The sequence below is a fragment of the Leptonychotes weddellii genome, chromosome 16 (assembly GCF_054177405.1).
Source record: "Leptonychotes weddellii isolate Sample4059 chromosome 16, ASM5417740v2, whole genome shotgun sequence".
NCBI classification, from domain to species: Eukaryota; Metazoa; Chordata; class Mammalia; order Carnivora; family Phocidae; genus Leptonychotes; species Leptonychotes weddellii.
The window spans coordinates 50,342,802-50,364,038 of NC_138384.1; the positions used below are offsets into that span (position 1 = coordinate 50,342,802).

Sequence of the window (21,237 nt, forward strand, 5' to 3'; positions counted from 1 at the left end):
AGCGCCCGGCCCAATTCTCCGTTCACCTCCACCACAACCCCACAGCGGGCCAGCCTTCTGCCCGCTGCCCGCCCAGACTACAACTCCCGGCGTGCCCCCAGGGTGCGCAGGAGGGGATCCCGGGCCTTCTGCGGATTATAACCCAGGAGGACGGGAGGGCCGCGTGCGAGCCGTGGAGCTTGGGACGCGAGACCTCCTGAGCGCTGTGGTGCCGGCGAGCGCGCGCGCGCCCGTTGGACAGCAAGGCGCATTCTGGGAATTGTGGTCCCGGCGAGCGGGCGCGCCCGCTGGACCGCGTGGCGCATTCTGGGAGTCGTGGTCCCGGCGAGCGGGCGCCTCCGAGTGAGCTCCCGGAAGTGGCCGGCGCCGCGCGGGTCAGGTGGGTCTGGGCGCGGTCCGCTGGGCTCGCGGCCGGAGAGGAACGCTCCAGGCCCCGAAGCCGCCGGCGCCTGCGGCGGCCTGTGCAACGCGTGCGGGCCCGACCCTCCGACGGGGACTGAGGCGCTGACCACGAGCGGCGCGACTGGAGGGCCGACTGACGGACGCCCAAGCCGGGTGTAGAACTCCCTGATCGAGTGTGGGACCGGCTGACTGGGATGCAGCCTGAGCGGGTGTGCTTCAGCGGCGGCCACCTCGCGGGTGTGCGTTTCTCGCTGACAGCCCGTTGTGGTGTGTGGCTGACGAAGACGGTGGCTTGAGCTTCCGAGGGGTGTTGTGTGATGTTATGAATGAGATGGGGTGTGGCCGGTCGTGTGATTGGAGGTGTGACCGCGAGCCTCTACCGTCTGACTGACTGGCTGAGACGGCGGCTCGGAGATTATGAATGACTGTCGGAATTCGCCGTGTGATGGCGTTGCTGTGAGCGACACTGAGAAATGTTGTGTGCCTGGGTATATTTTGGGGTATGGCTGACACTGTGCCTGAGATAGGGTGTGTGCGTTTGACTACGTGACCAAGATTTTGTCAGGCCTACTGAAATTTGGGTGATTTGCAGAGTTTACCAAGTATGTGATAGAGACTTTGTGCTTTGCCACGTCTGCAGCTGGCGTTGTTTGACAGCGGTCACCCGTCTGGGTTTGTGGCTATGTCCCCCAGCACCTTCTGTGTGCTGAAGTCCGGCGGGAGGCTGTGGAGTCAACAGACTGGTTGTTCACCACGTGTTTGCGGTGTGCCGGGCCCGTACTGGACGTTTGTCATGGATCGCCTTGGGTAACCTCACAGCAACCCTCTGAGGTAGGTGCCAGTTATTAGGACGGCTGCACGTAAGGACCACTCTCTTCGGTTGGTTAAACACCCGTGGACTGGGGGCCTTGACCTGATGTGAGGTCAGCCCATAGCGGGGGTGGGCTAAGGCAGGTCCGTGCACGTGTGTCTCAGAGACTGTCATCAGGGATTTTCCAGAACAGGAGCTCCAGGGGTATAAAAGAGAGCTTGGAATCTTGCTGCATTTATTGTCATCCCTGCCATTCCTGCTCCCCCTTCCCTGTGCAGTGATTCCCCACATCTGTGGATGACCGTGCTCAGCCTTTCCTGGTCCCTCCATTTGCTCAGCACCTGTTACTGTGCACTTGACATAGGCCGTGCCCTGGGCACTGTCGCTCCAGCATGCCCAATCTCTCTGAGGCAACGTGTGGTTATAGCCAGAGCTGGGAAAAGAGAGACGCAGGGCACTCAGAAGGATATTTAGCTTGCTCCCAAGTGCTTGCACAGCTCTTGGAGAAAATGGCAGGTAACGTGCAGTTTGGAGGACTGGGAGAAATTAGGTGCAGAGAGAGATTTTATTTTTTTTATTTTTTAAGATTTTATTTATTTATTCATGAGAGACAGAGAGAGAGAGAGAGAGAGGCAGAGGGAGAAGCAGGCTCCCAAGGAGCAGGGAGCCCAATGCGGGGCTCGATCCCAGGACGCTGGGATCATGACCCGAGCCGAAGGCAGACGCTTAACCATCTGAGCCACCCAGGCGCCCGCAGAGAGAGATTTTAGAACACGAGAATAACAGGGACAAAGGCTGAAAAGATGGGGGTTGGGGATAATGGCAAGGACAAGGTGACAAGAGGTCCAAGTGAGCTTCATGGTGGAGTTAGGGGCTAGAACACAGTTTTGCCAGAAGTTGCCAGCTGCCACTGAAAGGTTTCAGGATTGGGGTCTTATTTTACTAATGTTTGCTTCTCCCTGTGCCCAGGGCCATGGCTCAAGTGCCAACCAACATTTGTTATCTCTTTTTTATTTTAACCTTCTTAGCAGGTGTAAAGTGGTATATCATTGGGGGTTTGATTTGCATTTCTCTGGTAACCACGATGTTGAGCATCTTTTCATGTTGCCTATTGGCTATTTGTATATCTTCTTTAAGAAATGTTTAGTCAAAACCTTTGCCCATTCTTTAACTGGATTATTTGTCTTTTTATTATGGAGTTCTTTAGATGTGGGTTCCTTATCAGATACATAATTTGCAAATATTTCCTGCCATGTTATGGGTTGCCTTTTTGCTTTCTTGATGGTATCCTTCAAATCATGAAAGTTTTTAATTTTGATGAAGTTGTTTATCTACTTTATCTTTCATCATTTATCCAGGAAGGCTTTGCATTTTTTTTAATTGAAGTATAGTTTTTTGGTTTTTTTTTTTTAAAGATTTTATTTATTTATCTGAGAGAGAGAGAATGAGAGACCTAGAGCATGAGAGGAAGGAGGGTCAGAGGGAGAAGCGGGCTCCCTGCTGAGCAGGGAGCCCGATGAGGGACTCAATCCCGGGACTCCAGGATCATGACCTGAGCCGAAGGCAGTCGCTTAACCAGCTGAGCCACCCAGGCGCCCCTGAAGTATAGTTAACATACAATATTATATTGGTTTCAGCTGTACAACATAGTCTTTCAACAGTTATATACAGTACAAAATGATCACAATAAGTCTAGTTACCATTTCTTACCATACAAAGTTAATACAATATCTTTATCTATATTCTGTGTGTTATACATTACATCCCCATAACCTATTTATTTTATAACTGGAAGTTTGTACCTCTTAATCCCTTTCACCCAGTCCCAAACCCCCTTCTCCTCTGGCAGCCGTCAGTCTGTTCTCTGTATCTATGAATCTAGTTTTGTTTTGTATGTCCATTTGTTTTTTAGATTCCACATTTAAGTGAAATGAAATGGTATCTGTCTTTGTCTTACTTATTTCACTTAGCATAATACCCTCAGGGTCCATCCACGTTGTCATAAATGGCAAGATTTTATTCTTTTTTTTTTTTTAATCAAGTGTAGCTTCTTTTTATTTATTTATTTATTTTTTAAGATTTTATTTATTTGACAGAGAGGGACACAGCGAGAGAGGGAACACAAGCAGGGGGGTGGGAGAGGGAGAAGCAGGCTTCCCGACGAGCAGAGAGCCCGATGTGGGGCTCGATCCCAGGGTCCTGGGATCATGACCTGAGCCGAAGGCAGATGCTTAACGACTGAGCCACCCAGGCGCCCCAAGATTTTATTCTTTTTTATGGCTGAGTAATATTCCTATATATATATGTGCCACATTTTCTTTATCCATTCATCTATTGACGGACAGTTAGGTTGCTTCCATATCTTGGCTATTATAAATAATGCTGCAATGAATATAGGGATGAATATATCTTTTCACTTTAGTGTTAGTATTTTTGTTGTTGTTGTTGTTTTTAAAGATTTATTTATTTATTAGACAGAGAGAGACACAGTGAGAGAGGGAACACAAGCAGGGGGAGTGGGAGAGGGAGAAGCAGGCTTCCCGCTGAGCAGGGAGCCCGATGCGGGGCTTGATCCCAGGACCCTGGGATCATGACCTGAGCCAAAGGCAGATGCTTAATGACTGAGCCACCCAGGCGCCCCTAGTGTTAGTGTTTTTATTTTCTTCAAATAAATGCCCAGAAATAGAATTGCTGGATTATATGGTACTTCTGTTATTAATTTTTTTGCATTATTTTTAAGTTTATGCAAAATACTGACCAAAATTAACTGTACCCTGGGTCACAAACCAAGTCTCAGCAAATTTGAAAGGATTAAAATTGACTAAAGCACATTTTCTGAGTACAACAGTCTTAATCTGGAAATCAACAATAAAAAGACAACTAGAAAACCCCAGTTATTTGGAAATGAAAGAGCAGATTTCTAAAAAACCCATGGATCAGGAATAAATCACAACAGAATTTAGAAAATATTTTGAACTCATTAAATGATAATGAAGATGCAGCATCAAACTTGTGGGTGTGCAGCAAAAGCTGTGTTTAGAAGGAAATTTAGAGCCTTAAGGACATGTATTAGAAAAGAGGAAAGAAAGAAAGGCTGAACATCAATTATATAAGTATCCATCTCAGAAGCTACAAAATAATTAGCAAATAAAGTGAGGGAATGACCATGTAGCTACCTGGGGAGTGTGTGTGAGATAGGAGGGAGACCTGGTTCTGTGTGGGGGGAACACTGTAAGCAGACTGGCCATGGGCTGAGGCTGCCTTGGTTTTGTAGCTCAGCAACTCCCCATCCCTTCAGTATCTGGGAAACTTTGGGCAAATCTTCTCCTCCTCCGTATCTGTTTTCATATCTGTAAAATGGAAAGGAAGTTCCTACCTCCTGAGTTTTTGTGAGTTTTAAATGAGTTACTGTATGCAAACGTTTATAATGGTGCTTAGCACCTGATTATTTTGAGCATCTGTGTCCTGTGAGAATGAGTTACATCTCACAGGCCCCAAGTCTGCATCTGCCCTGCTCTACAGGTATGAGCAGAGTCCCAAGTTCCACATGATGACAAAGTTCTGGCATTCCTGCAGACCCAGTTCCAACACTCCAGCCATCCTGTGCCTCACTTTGTACTGCTCCTTGATGGCCATCCCCAAGAGCCCTCTGAGCCCAGTGCCCTGGGAACGGGATGGCTTTCTACGCGTGAAGGTGGAGGATGAGGAGGCCAGCCTCTCTGAGATCCAGGAATCTAGCTCTGGCCACACTGCCCACCCTGAGGCTGCACGTCTTCGTTTCCGGCGCTTCTGCTACCAGGAGGCTTCCAACCCACATGAGGCCCTGGCCCGGCTCCGGGAGCTGTGTCGCCAGTGGCTGCGGCCCGAGGCGCACTCCAAGGAGCAGATGCTGGAGCTGCTGGTGCTGGAGCAGTTCCTGGGTGCGCTGCCCCCCAAGATCCAGTCTTGGGTGGGTGCCCAGTTCCCCAAGAGTGGTGAGGAGGCTGCCATGCTGGTGGAAGGTCTGACTCGGGCACTCGACCAGAGAGGTGAGGGGGAGCAACTGGTAACTGTTCACAGCACACTGTGGGCAGAGCCTGGACTGGAATGTGGGAGTGCAGGGTTTGGGCTTGGGGTTGCTCACACATGTACTTGTCACCTTTGTACCCAAACTTTCACACAATGTACAAAGCAGATATGTTTTGATTGCTAATGACCAAAGACCCAGGTCAAACTGACTGAAGCAAAGTAGGGAGGCTTTGTGGCTATATCAGGAGCTTAGTTGATGGTATCAGGACTCTTTTTTTCTCATTCTGTTTCTCAGTTCTCAGTTGGGTTTTCCTCCATTAGCTTTGCTCTTTTTTTTTTTTTTTTTGAGAGAGAGTGCACAGAAGCGGGTGTGGGGGGGAGGGGGAGGGGAAGAGGGAGAAGCAGATTCACCACTGAGCAGGTAGCCTGTTGGGGGACTCAGTCCTAGGGCCCTGAGATCATGACCCAAGCCGAAGGCAGACACTTAACCAACTGAGCCACCCAGGCGCACCTAGCTTTACTCTTAAGGAGCTTCTATCCTCATTAGAGACAAAATTGGCTCAGCAACCCAGGCTTATGTCTTATCAGTGTAGAAACCCCAGGGGAGAACAGTAAAAGGTTCCTGGGCTGAGGCCCACTGAACTGGTTGGGGTCTTGTGCTTGTCTTATGGTTGACCAGATCCCAGGGACTAACATGAGCAAGGAAAACCAGGCTGCTATGGGCTGGAAGCCTGTGGGGGTGGGGGTGACAGAAATGCCAGGTGTCTCCATGTGTCCCCTCTGAATCCTCCGTCTGCTGGCCCTATAGGATCTGGGTGAGTCAGACCTGCCCTTAGCCAGAGTCAGCACTGTGGCTCTGGGGGACCCACACAAATGTCCCAGCCCAGGGAGGTCCTATAGGATGCAGGGAGGATGCAGCCCTAGGACAGTCGAGAGCAGGGAGTGAAGGCTCCTCCCGGAAGGGCCTGGCCTGGCCCGGCCTGGCTTGATAGTGGCAGATAGTGTGTGTATGCCAGGACCAGGGAGGAGACGTGCTGTGGGTAGGTGGAACAGAAATATGATTAAGGCTTGGTAGATCCAACCACTGTTCCTCTTCTTCCTGTGACTTTCTTGTGCCTCTGTTTCCCTGTCAATAAAATAGGAATTGCAGTCATATGCCTTCCTCAATGTCAGTGCCTGGCACGGATTAAACACAGTGGAAACTGTGGCTGTTAGGATGATTTTTTAGCTCCTTGAGAAACAGACCTTTCTGGAGAGGTTGGTCATGTGCCTTCCCTTGGCCTCATCAGCTATGCCCAGGCAGAGGTCACAGGGACAGGGAGAGGGGGCAGTGCCCCCATCCTCCTGCAAGGTCGAGGTTTTCAGAGAAAAGGCAATATGGCACTGAGACAAGGAGAAGGAGCTAGCAGTCCAGGCAGAGGGAATGGTGGGGGTGAAGGCCCAGTGGTATGATATGGACCATTGCATTCTGGGAAGAGCAGGTTGTGCGATGTTTCTAGAATAGAGGAAGAAAGGGGGATGTGGGACCAAGCATGTGGCTGGGGAAGCTGGGGAGTTAGGAGGACATCTCTGGGCTTAGAGGAGGAAAGCTGAAATCTACAGCTGAAATCTCAACTTGTCCACTAACCAACTGTGTGATCTTGTACCAGTTAGTTACTCAAGACCTTCCTTCAGCTGGGCCTCAGTTTCCTTGTGTGAGGTGCAGTAGTTGCAGTATGTCCTTGTGAGAGCGGATTGAAGCTGAAATGAGACATGGAAATGACCAACTGTACTTGGAGACTAGCACGTAACAAGAGCCTAAGAATGACCAGCAGCCCTGGAAGACGAGCAGTATAGTGTCCCTCTCGTACAGGTGGGGAAGCAGGTGCAGACAAAGGCTAGATTGCCCAAGGCCCTGGAGCTGGCTAGTGGCAGAGCTGGGGCCCCACTGTGGACTCAAGCAGCAGCTGTTTGCCTGTCCCCATCTCTTCCTGGAATCTGTCCAGTACAGGATGCTCTTAAGTGTCCCCAGGTGCCCTGTGCACCCATCAAGGGTCAGTTCAGTTCAAAGGTCAGTTCAGGCACACTGCTACCTCAGACACAACCCAGTCTCTAGCTACCTTTTAACCACACTCTGCCTTCACAGCCATTTAGAAAGAGTGGGCCTCAGGCCTCCCGGGGTCTTAGGGAGGCCAGGTAGGCGTGTCACCCACTCACCCTCAGCAGCAGTTGTCTACTTAGGGCTCAAGGTAGAGTCTACTGTAGAAAATTGCACAGTTGTCAGCATCTAGAATTGATTCCCTCATTCAGCCAGTATTTACTGAGCACCTGCAGAAAATGCTCAGTAGGCTGTCTAGGTCCAGGGGGAAGGCACCGAGAGCTGGAGCCTGCCCAGGGGGAGTGAGTACGCAGGCACTTGGCAAGGACAAACCCCTGTGCGTGCTTACTTGCTCTCACTCTCAGTGTTTCAGTTCAGTTCAACCTCGGGGTCTTCCTTCTGACACTTGGGCCAAAATCAGCAGCCTTGAAGAATGGAGAGTTTGGGGAGGGGGAGGGTTGAAACCTGTGATCCAGTTTTCAATGGTGTGGGAGGACAGCCCTATGCCCTTTTGTCATCCAGGACAACAAATGAGAAACTTTCCTTTGGAAATGGGGCCAAATGTCAGGAGTGGCTATGTCTTCCCTTACAGAATGAGACCAGGACCCAGGCCAAGTGGGGGGAGCCCTGTGTGGAAAGAGTGGTGATGCTGTGGTTTGGATTATTTCAGGATGGGACCCGGGAGCCAAGCTGTCAGAGCCAAGCTGCAAGCAGAGTGATTTGAAAGAGTCAGAGCCATTAGACAGGGCTACTGAAACCCTCATGAGAGGTATTTCCCAGGGACCCACTTTTGGTGGTGCTTGTGAACCTGAGGGCAGCTCAGAGAGGCAGGCAGGACTCTCGGAGGAAGCCTGGACAAAGTCTGTCCCCCAAGAGATGGATTTCAGGAAAACTTCAGAGCCTCACAAGGATGTTCCCACCGACCAGCCCAGCTGTGAATTTGGTGTCTTGGGGAATAGTCCCAACGTGTGGCCAAATTTCACCTCACAAGAGAAGACACCAGAAGAGAAATTTGATCCAGTGGATGGTGATAGGACAGAGCCTCCATGCATTTACTCAGGGAGGAAGTCTTCCAAGTGTAGTGAATGTGGGAAAACATTCCAGAGCCCCTCAGCCCTCGAGACACACCAGAAGAGCCATTCTCGGAAGACACCCTACACCTGTAGTGAGTGTGGGAAAGCCTTCAGCCGGAGCACTCACTTGGCCCAGCATCAAGTCATCCATACGGGGGCAAAGCCCCATGAGTGTAAAGAGTGTGGGAAGGCCTTCAGCCGGGTCACCCACCTAACTCAGCACCAGAGGATCCACACTGGAGAAAAACCCTACAAGTGCGGGGAATGTGGCAAAACATTCAGCCGCAGTACCCATCTCACTCAACACCAGCGGGTGCACACAGGGGAGAGGCCCTATGAGTGTGATGAGTGTGGGAAGGCCTTCAGCCAGAGCACCCACCTGACTCAGCACCAGCGCATCCACACTGGGGAGAAGCCCTACAAGTGTGATGCTTGTGGGAGAGCCTTCAGTGACTGCTCAGCTCTAATCCGCCACCTGAGAATCCACTCCGGAGAGAAGCCATATCAATGTAAGATTTGTCCGAAAGCCTTTGCACAGAGCTCCTCCCTCATTGAGCACCAGAGGATCCACACAGGAGAGAAGCCATACAAGTGCAGTGACTGTGGGAAGGCCTTTAGCCGCAGCTCAGCCCTCATGGTTCACCTGAGGATCCACATTACAGTACTGCAGTAACCAAAGAAAGCCCTTGGGACACAGAACAACTTCCGCTCAGAGGCTCAACATCTAAGAGAAACTCTAAGTTCCAAAAGAACAAAGATCAGGGTAGGTGATTGATAGTACCCTAAAGTGATAAGGTGCTTCAGGGCAGACTCTGGGGCTGTCTGGGAACAATTCTGCACTTAGAGACCCAGATGGAGGCACCTGATGAACCCAAAGCTATTCAGGCTAGCTGGAGAAGCTTCCAGAAGAATCCTGCTTCTCTCCATACCCCACTCAGGCCCATCTCAGAGAAAGGACAGCTGAGCTGAGGACTTGGATTGGTCTTCAGAGTCAGGTCAATTGGGGTGAAGTTTCTGTTGGGACTCAGTGGTCCCAAGATGCTCTGGACAGAAAGGCTTCAGCTTCATGTTCCCCTGTAGCTGCTCTCCTTGCCTTTTCCTCTCCCGCTTAGCCCAGGAGGGATGCCAGCCCATGCCCACCTCTGTGCCTTCACACCTACTCTTTCGCTCCATCTATTCTTGTCTAACTCCAAGGCCAACCTGTGAGGCTGCCTCTTCTATGAGACCTTCTCCAGGCCCTCAGTCTCTCTCACATTCTCCCTAATCAAGGGTGTGGCATGATGCTTGCGCATCATCTGTTTCTCCTTGCCTTCTCCTACATCGCACCAGCCATCAGCCCTGTTGGTTTTATCAAAAACTCACCTCTAATCTGTCTTTACCATTCTCACCTTCTTTGAGCCCTCATCACCTCTCATCTGGATTCTAGCTGGGGTCCCCTGCCTCCATTCTTTCCCTGACCTCCCCCACTGTTTCATTCTCCACACCAGCCTCCAGAGGGCTCTCCTGCAATCCAAACCTGATTGTGTCACCCCATAGTGGAAAGCTCTCCAGTGCATCACCTTCTGCGGCAAAGCTTCCTGAATGGGTTACAACTATGCCAAGACATAAGTCTTGGCCCCAAATAACCTCTCCAGGTACCCTTGTATGTGCGTGTGAATATTGTTATTTTTTCTGTGGGTGCAGTGATGTGAAAAATGGTTTCAAAGTACTGCCCTGTGGGATATATGTCAAACTCCTTCACCTGCCATTCAGGATCATTTGTGACCTGGCCCCAGCCTCATCTCCTACTGTAGTAGCCCCACCTTCCACACACCAGCCATGTGGAACTACTTGTGGTTCCTGAAGAAGCCATATTTTTCCCACCTATGTGCCTCTGTACCTGTGCCTGGAAACCTCCTCTCCTCTTTCCTCCCACATGTTTCACATATCCCTCCCTAACAAAGCCTCCCCTACTTCCTTTTTTTTTTTTTTTAAGATTTTATTTATTCACTTGAGACACAGAGATACAGAGAGGGAGAGAGAGAGCATGAGCAGGGAGAAAGGCAGAGGGAGAGGGAGAAGCAGGCTCCCCGCAGAGCAGGGAGCCCGATGCGGGACTCGATCCCAGGACCCCGGGATCATGACCTGAGCTGAAGGCAGACGCTTAACGATCTGAGCCACCCAGGTGCCCGCCTCCCCTACTTCCTTGAGCAGACTTCAGCTTGCCTTCTCTGCTTCCAGAGCACCTCCTTAACTTCTCTTTAACTTCCTACCATGTCGTATTTACTCCTTGCAGAGCTTGCAGTCTGTTTCCCAAAGACACTGTGAGCTTCCAAGAGCAGGGGCCGTGTTTTATTCTAAATATCCATAGCACAGGATGCAAAAGGCTCTGACCAGTGTCTGTTGAATGAATATACTGTGACTGGTGCCTTCCTGGAGGCAGTCACCATGCTCCACCCTGCAACCTGATATAGGTCTATATTGCTGTCTCCCCAACACCCAGCAGGGCAAGAACAATCTGATTTTCCCAGAGCCCCAGCACTCAGACAAGCCTGGCCTACAGTGGCCTCAATAAAATGTTACCATCTTGAGTCTGCCCTTTCTATCACCCCAGAATCCCCCTGGACTCAGTGGTTGCCAGCATGCTGTCAGTGCTCTCTCTGACCTTCTCTCACAGTTCTGTATCCCTGGCCCTCTTTCAGGGTCCATGTCTGTAACTGGATGTCACAGCCTCTGTTTTTAACTATCAGGGTGTCAGTCTTCCTCTCTTTCTCTGATGATCCCATCACATGTTAACCATCTGACCTACCATACTGTTTTGTACTGTTCATTGTCACCATCTCTGTGTTTCTCCCTGTGTCTTGAACTCATTCCCTCTGTGTCACAAGTAAACAGAGTCACACAGACCAAGGAGTGAGGTTCAGAAGAGGAAGGTTGAGACCCAGGGGAACAGAGATCTTGTGTCAATATCTCTGACAAAGTCCCAGATACATAAGCACACAGGCAGACAGCCACTCATAGTGAGACCAGGGCTGAGAGACTCAGAGAAAGTTGACAGACATAGGGAAAAGCTCAGAGATGAGAGATACACGTTCCTAGTGAAATGATCACGCAGGCCTCCAACAAGCCTGCAGGCAGGGGAAAAGATGTAGGCCTAAAGTCAGTCTGCAGAGCCCCACTCCTCCCCAGGCTGCTTTTGGGACCTCGGATAAGTGACTTCCCTGAACCTCAGTGACCTCATCTGTAAAGCAGGGATTAGATGACCTGCCTTGTGTAACACCCAACCCAGGGCCTGGCCACAGGCTTGTAGTATCCATCTCCACCTCTTTCTGCCCCCACTTTCCTGGTCTTTGGCACTGAAGAGCTGAATCTCCACCCCCTGGTGCTCTGAGCATCTCCAGCACCCATTTTGTCATGAGATACGTGTTTTCCCATGTTTGTCTAAAGGGAGAGGAAGTCAGGGGGGAAAGGAATCTATATTAAGGATCTACATGTGTAAAAAAAAAAAAAAAGGATCTACATGTGTTGTTCAGTCTGCCAAATAATTTATGTACATCATCTCACAACACTCTGAGGGCAGAATGACCATCCCCATTTTATAGAGGAAGGGACGTGGCCAAGTTTATACTGGAAGCACTGAGATTTGAAAGCCTATCCAAATATGTCAGCAATTTCAATAAGCACAACTATATTCAACAAACTAAGTAAGACAAATACTAACATTGGATTTCCTTCAAATCCAGACATATGTTCTTTAGAAGAAACACATCTAAAATGGGAAAGTTGAGGGTAAAGGAATAACAAAGGATATATAAGACAGACATGAATCTGAAGAAAGACAACAGAGCTATATTATTTCAACAAAATAGATGTTAACAAGGAAAAGCATTATTAGGGTCATAGGATCACTATGTTTTGTTTTGTTTTTTTGTAAAAAGGAACAATGAGGGGCGCCTGGGTGGCTCAGTCGTTAAGCGTCTGCCTTCGGCTCAGGTCATGATCCCAGGGTCCTGGGATTGAGCCCCGCATTGGGCTCCCTAATCAGCTGGAAGCCTGCTTCTCCCTCTCCCGCTCCCCCTGCTTGTGTTCCCTCTCTCACTGTGTCTCTGTCAAATAAATAAATAAAATCTTTAAAAAATAAAAAAAAATAAAAAGGAACAATGCACTAGGAAGATGTGATAGTTTGGAACCAGACAACTCATGACATCCTTATTAGGGAACAGAATCACAGAAACTGATAAGACCTTACATGTAGTTGGAAATGCTACCACATTCTTTATAATAATAGCAGAGAGAATATTTGAAGAAATAATTACTGGAAACTTACCAAATTTGGCAAAAGGTCTCAATTTACAGGTTCAGAAAGCTCAGTGAACCCAAAACAGCATAATCTCAAATTCATGCCTAGACACATCATAATTGAACTGCTGAAAACAAAACAAATTTTAAAATTTTGAAAACAGTCTGTGAAAAACTATGCATCCTATAAAGATCAATGCAAAAGATTATGGGTTTCTTGTCAGAAATAGTGAAACCCAGAAGGCAGAGAAACAACATATTTAAAGTGCTGGAAAAAAACCCTGTCAATCCAAAATTCTATATCCAATGAAAATACACATCAAGAAGGGGAGCAAAATAAAAACATTTTCAAATGATGCAAAACTAACAATCTTGCCAGCAGGCTAAAAGGGTTGTTTTGATAGAAGGGAAGTGATAGCAGAAGGAAAATTGGAACTTTGGTAATGAAGAAAGAGTAACACATTGCAAATATTTGATCTTTAAGATATACATGAGTGTTAAAAAAAAAAGGTATACATGACTTGAAAACAAGATTTATAACATTTGTAGAGTTTTCAATGTATGTTGATGTAGTATATATGACTACAACATAAAGAGGAGAGAGTATCAAAATTCATTCAGTAATATATTTGAGATTTGTATATTTTAATGCATATACATTATATCTCAAAGAAGAACCATTAGTGTACAAAATTTAAAAAAGAAATTAGAGGGGGAGAGTAAAGAGACCTATCAGTGATAAGGTTTCTACATTTCACTTTAAGTGGTATAATATTAATTCTATGTAGACTATGAAGAGTGAGGTATGCATATCTTAATCCTTAGAGAAATGTCACACACACACACACACACACACACACTATACAAACAGATAAACCCAATACATGAATTAAAATGGAGTTCTAGGGGCGCCTGAGTGGCTTAGTTGGTTAAGCGTCTGCCTTCAGCTCAAGTCATGATCCCAGGGTACTGGGATTGAGCCCCACATTGGGCTCCCTGCTCAGTGGGGAGCCTGCTTCTCCCTCTGCCTCTGCCGCTCCCCCTGCTTGTGTTCTCTCACTCTCTCTCTCAAATAAATAAATAAAATATTTTTAAAAATAAAATAAGGGGCACCTGGTGGCTCAGTCGGTTGAGCATCTGCTTTGGCTCAGGTCATGATCCCAGGGTCCTGGGATCCAGCCCCATGTTTGTCTCCCTGCTCAGCTGGGAGCCTGCTTCTCCCTCTCCCTCTGCAACATCCCCCCCCTCCCCACTGATGCTCTTGATCTCTCTCTCTCTCTCTGTCAAATAAAATCTTTTTTAAATAAAATAAAACAGAGCTCTAGAAAATATTTAACCCAAAAGAAGGCAGGTAAAGGGAAACAGAGGGATAACAGAAGGAACAAAGAAAATAAAAGCAAAAGGTGGACCCAAATCCAAATATATCAGTAATTATATTACATGTAAATGATCTAAACACACCAATTAAAAGAGTTTTGCAGAATGAATTTTCTTAAAAAATAAACCCACTTTACAATGATATAGGTAAGTTTTAAAGGGGAATGCGAGATGCAGTCTTCCAGTTATGGAATGAGTAAGTCACAGGAATAAAAGGCACAGCATAAGGAATATAGTCAATGACATTGTAACAGTGTTGTGTGGTGACAGATGGTAGCTATACTTGTGAGCAGAGCATAATGTATAAACTTGTCAAATCATTGTTGTACACCTGAAACTAATGTAACATGTCAACTATACACAAAAAAATTGAAAAAATAAAAGGGTGGAGAAAGATATATAATACAAAAATTAACCAAAGAATGCTAGAGTGACTATTTTAATATCATACCAAGTAGACTTCAGAACAAGGAAAATTACCAGGGATAAAGAGGGACATTACATAATGATAAAGGTCAATCCACCAAGAAATAACAATTCTAAATATGTATGCATCTACCAACAAAGCCCTGAAATATAGGAAGCAAAAACTAACAGAACTGGAAGAAAATAATAAATTCATAATTATAATTGGAGACTTCTACACTCCTCTTTCTAAAATCAACAAAACAAGTAGATAGGAAATCAGGATACAGAAGAACTAAACACCACCTACCAACTGGATATAATTGATGAAGTTGCCAGTATTTAAATATTGCCAATTATTTTTTATCCACAAAGAAGTAATTTCCTGTTATTTAAACTAATACAAACTTGTTTTTAAGCCTAATAATGAGCTGTTACTGATGTTTACCCCCAAGAAATCAATGATCTGTGTTTCCTGAAGAAAGTGAAGAAGAACAAATTAATTCAGAAGTAGAAGGAAGATAATAATAATGATACAAGTAGAGATCCATAAAGTAGAAAAGAGACCATAGAAAAAAAATGAACAAATCCAAAAGTTAATTCTTTATTGATAAACCCCTAGCTAGACTGACAGAGGGGAAGAAGTGGGTGGGGAGGGGGGTAGAATGGACACAATGTCAAGCATGAAAGAGGTGACATCACTACAGACCCTGTAGGCATTAAATGAATAAAGGAATGTTGTAAGCAACTCTATACCAGTAAATCAGACCAATCAGATGAAATAGGCAAATTCCTTAAACAAAATTTATCAAGTATTAGTTGATAATGCTGATATAGACCTACTGGTATGCCTGTACCTTGAGAACCAAGCTCTAAGTGGACTGGGCAATGAAATGTCCAGTGGGATATTGGGTGGGGCAAAGGGCCTTAGATCTGTGGGGAAGTGGGAAAGAATAAAGAGGAGTCTCAACCCTACAACAGTTTCAATCTCCAGTGTGAGAGACCTAGCCTTTGGGGACAGACTCAGCACCACCAGCTGGTGGCCACTCAGTCCAGAAAACAAAACTACAAAATGCAGCCTCTCTGAAGTGCCTCCCAGTGTGGGGACCAATTTGGTCAAGGTGGGGTTGGGTATGTCTGGAGAGCTACCTACCCAGACCTGCTGGGGACCAGGCAGAGGTGCCTGGGGAGTAGGAGGCAGCTTGAAGAAACCAAAAGGCAATCTTGAAAAATGTGGTCCCAAGTAGCCAATCCTTGGCCCCTATATCCTCAGGTTCCAACCCAGAGCCCGTCCACCTTTAGGACACAAGATCCCAGCCCACTTCCCTCAGCCCTGGAAGTACAGCCCCCTGCACCAGGGCTGCCATTAGTCAAGGACACCTTTTAAAGTCTCTTCACATTTTTATTAATTTCCAGGAGGAATGAGGGACAGTCCAGCACTTTCAGGGGGAGTCCAGCCTCTAGCTGCAGCATGAGGGATCAGAGCCAGACTGGAGAAACTATTTGCCAAAGATACCATTAGCGGCCTGAGTCTGCAGCTGGATCAACTTCCTAGACAAATTTGACAAAAGAGAAATGTTAGGGGAGGGAGGCATCATGTGTTCTCCTCCCTGGTGAAATCAGGGCAGACCTCACTGAGGCCCCTCAGGAAGGAAGTAGCTTGGTCAGCTGCCAGCCAACACCCCCCCCCCAACCCCCGCACACACCTAGGCCTCCGTCCAGGTGTCTACCTGACCAAACCACAATCTGCTCCAGGGCCTTTTCATGAGTCCTTTCCCTGCCTGTAATTTCCATCATAACCCCAGCAGACTAGGCACACTAACCAATGTGCTGGGAGGAGGTGCAGGGAAGGGGCCCTCCTGGTAGAGGGCACAATCTGGGCAAAGGCCAGAAAGAGGAACCCCGCTCACAGAACCAGAGGAAAGGCTCACCTGCCACCTGGAGCTCCACCGGGTCGCTGAGCTCAGACACGAAGGGTTTGGGCGACCATGAGCGGTATCGGCAGCTGTAGTTGCCTGCGTGCTGGGGCCCCACATAGGTCAGTACAAGGTCTGCTGAGGGGTGGCTGGTCCAGAGTTTGGTTGAAGGCTCCTCTTCGTCTGCTCGCAGCAGCTCGAAGATGACCGTGGGCACGACGCTGGGTACCTGGCTCTCGCAGCGCAAGACCGCATCATGGCCGGGAACAACCGCCCCATGCGACAGGGGCCGGAGCCGTGGCCTGGGGGGGGGTCCTGGGCGGAGCAGCCAGGTCAGTCAAGTGAGGTCCTCCACTCAGGTAGTAGCTGCCCCAGCCCCCCTCCGCCCTCCTGCCTCCCACTAAACCCAGGCCTGCTGGCTGTTCCATCCCTCCAGGATGCTACCCTTTGTCCTCACACAACTTTCCGCCTTTTCCTGGTCCTGAACAGACACGGTTCCTCCTCTTATCCTACGGATCACCGTCTTCCCCAAGACCTTGCAAGTTCCCTAGACCCGGGCCTGCTCTGAGACTTCCTGGAGTACCCAGCATTTGGCAGTCAGGGCCTCAGGACAGGTGTGGGAAAGGAGGAAATGGCCAAGGGAAACGGTGTTCCCGGCAGAGAGCACAGGAAATGAGCCAAATGCGAGGTGTCCCGCAGACCATCGGCAGCCGAAATTCCATTGGCCCGAAGGGTTTGCTGTGCGGACAGGACCAAGGCCCGGTGCACTTCCCTTCGGCGCGCTCATTTGCTCACGGCTGGGAGCCCTCGCCCGCTCACCGTCTACGCGCAGCTCCAGGGGCGCGCTGGGCGCCGAGCCCTCGAAGGGTGGCGCCGTGTCCACATAGACGCAGCTGTAGTTGGCGGAGTCCACCACCGACACGTCCCGCAGCTCGAAGGTGGCCTCTGTCCCCGCGGGGCTCAGGACACGGTGCACTCGGCGCTCGGCGCCCTCGCGCACCAGGGCGAAGCGCAGGCCGGCCCGGGGAGCCCGGCACCGCAGCTGCACCAGCGTGCCTGGCGCGGGGTGCGGAGTCGCGGGGTGGGCCGAGAGCTCCGGCGCGGGGAGCGTCTCTATGGGGAGAACACTGGCTGACCCGGGCGCGGAGGGGAAGGCTTGGGCCTCACATGCGATCCAGCCTCGCGCCTTCTGCCTGAAAGAGTCCGCCGGCCCCCTCCGCTTCAAACTGTACCACCCTCCAGACCTCACCGGATCCCTCACACACAGTCCAAAACTATTCCTTATTAGTTTGTCCATAAAAACAGACGTGGGGAAGGCGTCGAGTTTTGTCACCAAGCCCAGGACATGCGGTTGCAGATGGCTGGGATCCTCTCTTGGGGTGGTCGCTCCCGGTCCTTGGCAGGCCCTGCAACAGGCCTGGCTCCCTTCCACAGCCCCAGCCTGATTCCCTCCAACAAACAGGCCTCGGGCGCCCACCCAGACCCGGGAGACAGGAGGGGACGCCCGGCAGGGGGCGGGCGCCTGCATGGCCTGCGCCAGACTTGCGTGTTGACCCAGTTATTCTTATTGAAGCCTTGGGGATGCTGAGCTCATTGTCCCATTCTCAGCTGGGGAAACTGAGGCCGGGCGGATGAGTTGGGATTGGGCCCCAACCAGAGCCCTGCAATTCCGGGGAACCCTTCCCTGGGCCCCTCCTCCTGCTCTCCGCCCGGGGAGCAGAGCGCTGTCGCCCTCCCAGCCCCATACCCACGTCCCAGCCTGTGGCTGCCAGGCTTACCGTCGCTCAGCAGCAGCTCGGCAGGCGCGCTGTCAGAGGACCAGGTTTGCTCGCCACGCAGCCGATAGCGGCAGGTGTAGAGACCGCCGTTCCCTAGAGCCGCCGCGTTCAGGTCAAAGAAGATGCGGTCTGGGCTGGTGGAGCTCCTGGGTCCCCGCAGCTCCTCCTCGCCCCGCCGCAGCTGGAATTCCACGCCGCTCAGGGGCGCCACGCAAAGGAGGGTCGCGCTGGCCCCCCGGGGCAGGACACCTGCAGACTCTCCCTGGAAACTCAGCGTGGGTGGCAACGGTGCTTCTGCAAGGCAGGGAGGGTCGCTGGGGCTAGAGTCCCGGATACCCCCGCTGTGGGACTGTTCCCGAGAAAGCTACGGTCAGCCAGGCCCCCGACCCCCACCCCGAGCTGCCACAGTGTCAGTGTTCAGGTCCAGGTGCGATCCATCCAACTGTGTGACCACTGTTTCCCAGACCTAATCCTGGGCAAGGGTATTCAGGGTTGGGGATCAAGGTAAATGCAGCTCTGTCCTCCAGGAACCTCCTACCCCAGAAAGCCCTCTGGGATGGTCAACACTCACCCAGCTCCTCGACTGTCACAGTAGCACTGGGCTCAGAGGGTGCACCTGCTTCGTGGGTCCTGTAGCTGCAGCTGTAATTGCCAGGCTGATGGACTGAGAAGGTAGCCTCTGCATCTTTAGGGGCCTCAGCCACGCCTAAAAACTGATCATCGCCTTCCCGCCTCAGCAGGAAGGTCACACCACGAAATCCCCCATGGCACAGCAGTTTCATCTTCAGACCGGGTGTGATCCAGGACACGGGCTCAGTTGAGAGCAAAGGTGGGGGTAGGGACTCTGTGGGTGGAGCAGGTTTGATGGGTCGTTCTGAATGACTTGGGAGACATGCAAGACCCAGCCAGACTAGGATCTCCACACTCATGAAAATGGGAGGGAGGGGCGCCTGGGCGGCTCAGTCAGTTGAGCTTCGGACTCCTGATTTGGCTCAGGTCATGATGCGGGGAGGGGGGGGGCCTCCTGTGCTCAGTGGGGAGTCTGCTTAAGGATTCTCTCTCTCGGGCGCCTGGGTGGCTCAGATGGTTGAGCGTCTGCCTTCGGCTCAGGTCGTGACCCCAGGGTCCTGGGATCGAGTCCCACATCGGGCTCCCGGCTCAGCGGGGAGCCTGCTTCTCCCTCTGACCCTCTCCCCTCTCATGCTGTTTCCCTCTCGCTCACTCTCTAAAAAATAAATAAAATCTTTAAAAAAAAAAAAAAGGATTCTCTCTCTCCCTCTCCCTCTGTTCCTCCCCCACCACACACAGTGCTCTCTCTCTCTCTCTAAAATAAATAAATCTGAAAGACACAAAGAAAGAAAGCAGGAAGGAAGGAAATATGAGGGAGCCAGGGAAATGGAAGACATTGATAAAGGAAAGGGAGGCAGGGACAGGAGGAGACAGGGGCATTAAACAAGAAGAGGATATGTTAAGAGAAATGTGCTAGGCTTTCTGGGGATTCAGTCATTTATTCCTCACAACCTTCTGGGATCAGTGCAAACATCATCCTCATTTTACAGATAAGGAAACAGGATCAGAGATGTCAGATGACTTGCCAAAGGCCACCTAGCTGCTCAGGGACCCCCCCACCCCAGCCACCCACACCCCATGTCAGAAAAGTAGGACCAGGAGAGTGAGGAGGAGGAAGGGAGGAAGTCAGGCCTCTCCAGCAGCCCTCTCCTCCCTGTCTTGTGGCTCCGTTAAAGCCCCTGCTCACCTGCTCCAGTCACCTCCAGGAGGTTGCTCAACTGGGTCCATCTGCTGTTCAAGCCAGAGCGGCAGCGGTAGAGGCCCCGGGTGTCACTTGTCACTGCTCCTAGTGGGAACTGGTGCTCCATGGCAGGTAAATCAAGGTGCACAAGTTCCTGGGTTACCCCGTCCTTAAACAGCTCAAAATCTGGGGTCATCAGGCGGGCCTGGCATGTCAGCGTCAAGTTGGCCCAGGGCTCCAGCAGCGATTCAGCCTCTGCCCACAGGTTCGGCCGGGTCTCGAATACTGCATGGCAGGTGGAGGTCAATGCTGGGCCCTAATGGGAGGGAGGGGCTCACCTCTGCAGGTGCCCACCTTCCCCAAGACCCAACCCGGACTCACCTATGGCTCCCTCGGTTGCTGGGCCCAGTGAGAGACCTGTAGAGACGGCAGCTGTGAGGCCCCCATTCCTATCTGTCTTCCTCCCTCCTGCCCCAAGGGACCCCGGCCCCAGCAACCTCACCCCAGAGCATCAGGAAGGCCCCAAGTATAGACATGATGGCCAGCCGTGCTCCAGTTGGTGAGCGTCTGGGGTGATAAAGCCCAAGTGAGGGTGAGGGCGGCAAAGGGGCAGCAAGGGGCAATGACCTCTTCCCTATTATTTGTCCTTCCCGGGGGGGCGCCTGCAGGGGGTAGGGACAAAGGGCAAAACTCCAAGGCCTTTGGGAGCCTCATCAATAACCATAATCAATAATTCTGTGTAATTAACAAACTAAGCAATAAATAATAAAAATGATAATTTTAAAAATAATAGCAAACAATAACATTAGCAAGTGAAATGACTTAAAATATGAGAAATACAATTTTAAAATAAAAATTAAAATAATGTGGGCGCCTGGGTGGCTCAGTTGGTTGAGCGACTGCCTTCGGCTCAGGTCATGATCCCGGAGTCCTGGGATCGAGTCCCACATCGGGCTCCCTGCTCAGCGGGGAGCCTGCTTCTCCCTCTGATCCTCTACCCTCTCATGCTGTTTCTCTCTCTCTCTCTCAAATAAATAAATAAAATCTTTAAAAAAAAAAATTTAAAATAATGTAATAAATACTAACTGATCAAGGAAATTTTCAATTTTTAATGTTTGTCGGCCCTGCTCCAGGGCTCCCAGGGAAGCTATACTTTAACATTTACTAAGATCAAAATGACCACACAAAACCTCAAAGCATGGGCTCTACTTCTGCCCTGAGCACACACTGTATGTCTGCTTCATTAAAACAACAACAACAACAACAAAAGGAGCATTCCAAACATAAAGATAAGAAAAACAAACAAACAAAAAAAAACCTCCCTGGGTCCCATGAGGTTAAAGTCATACAGACTTGCACATA

At 49.9% G+C, this 21,237-nt stretch overlaps 2 protein-coding genes across 5 annotated transcripts; one reads left to right on the forward strand and one right to left on the reverse strand.

Annotated features, from left to right (window-relative positions):
* The first annotated feature begins 247 nt into the window (after positions 1 to 247).
* Positions 248 to 13,928, forward strand: ZSCAN22 (zinc finger and SCAN domain containing 22). 4 transcript variants are annotated; one of them, XM_081807797.1, is made up of 4 exons: positions 248 to 379; positions 1,043 to 1,233; positions 4,736 to 5,241; positions 7,969 to 13,928. In XM_081807797.1, exons 3-4 carry the CDS (start codon positions 4,761 to 4,763, stop codon positions 9,042 to 9,044), a joined length of 1,557 nt encoding a protein of 518 aa, XP_081663923.1. In that variant the 5' UTR covers positions 248 to 379; positions 1,043 to 1,233; positions 4,736 to 4,760; the 3' UTR covers positions 9,045 to 13,928. The 4 variants fall into 4 exon arrangements, with proteins under 4 accessions (XP_081663923.1, XP_081663925.1, XP_081663924.1 ...); XM_081807798.1 differs by lacking the exon at positions 248 to 379 and adding an exon at positions 388 to 611; XM_081807799.1 differs by lacking the exon at positions 248 to 379 and having other exon boundaries at positions 387 to 1,233; positions 4,713 to 5,241.
* A 1,884-nt stretch (positions 13,929 to 15,812) lies between these two features.
* On the reverse strand, positions 15,813 to 20,521 carry A1BG (alpha-1-B glycoprotein). The gene is made up of 8 exons (XM_006747771.3): positions 20,378 to 20,521; positions 20,257 to 20,292; positions 19,882 to 20,160; positions 18,697 to 18,969; positions 18,126 to 18,419; positions 17,167 to 17,460; positions 16,363 to 16,662; positions 15,813 to 15,982 (listed from the first exon to the last, which is right to left on the reverse strand). The coding sequence occupies exons 1-8, from the start codon at positions 20,409 to 20,411 to the stop codon at positions 15,975 to 15,977; spliced, it is 1,518 nt and encodes a 505-aa protein (XP_006747834.1). The 5' UTR covers positions 20,412 to 20,521; the 3' UTR covers positions 15,813 to 15,974.
* Positions 20,522 to 21,237: the final 716 nt, after the last annotated feature.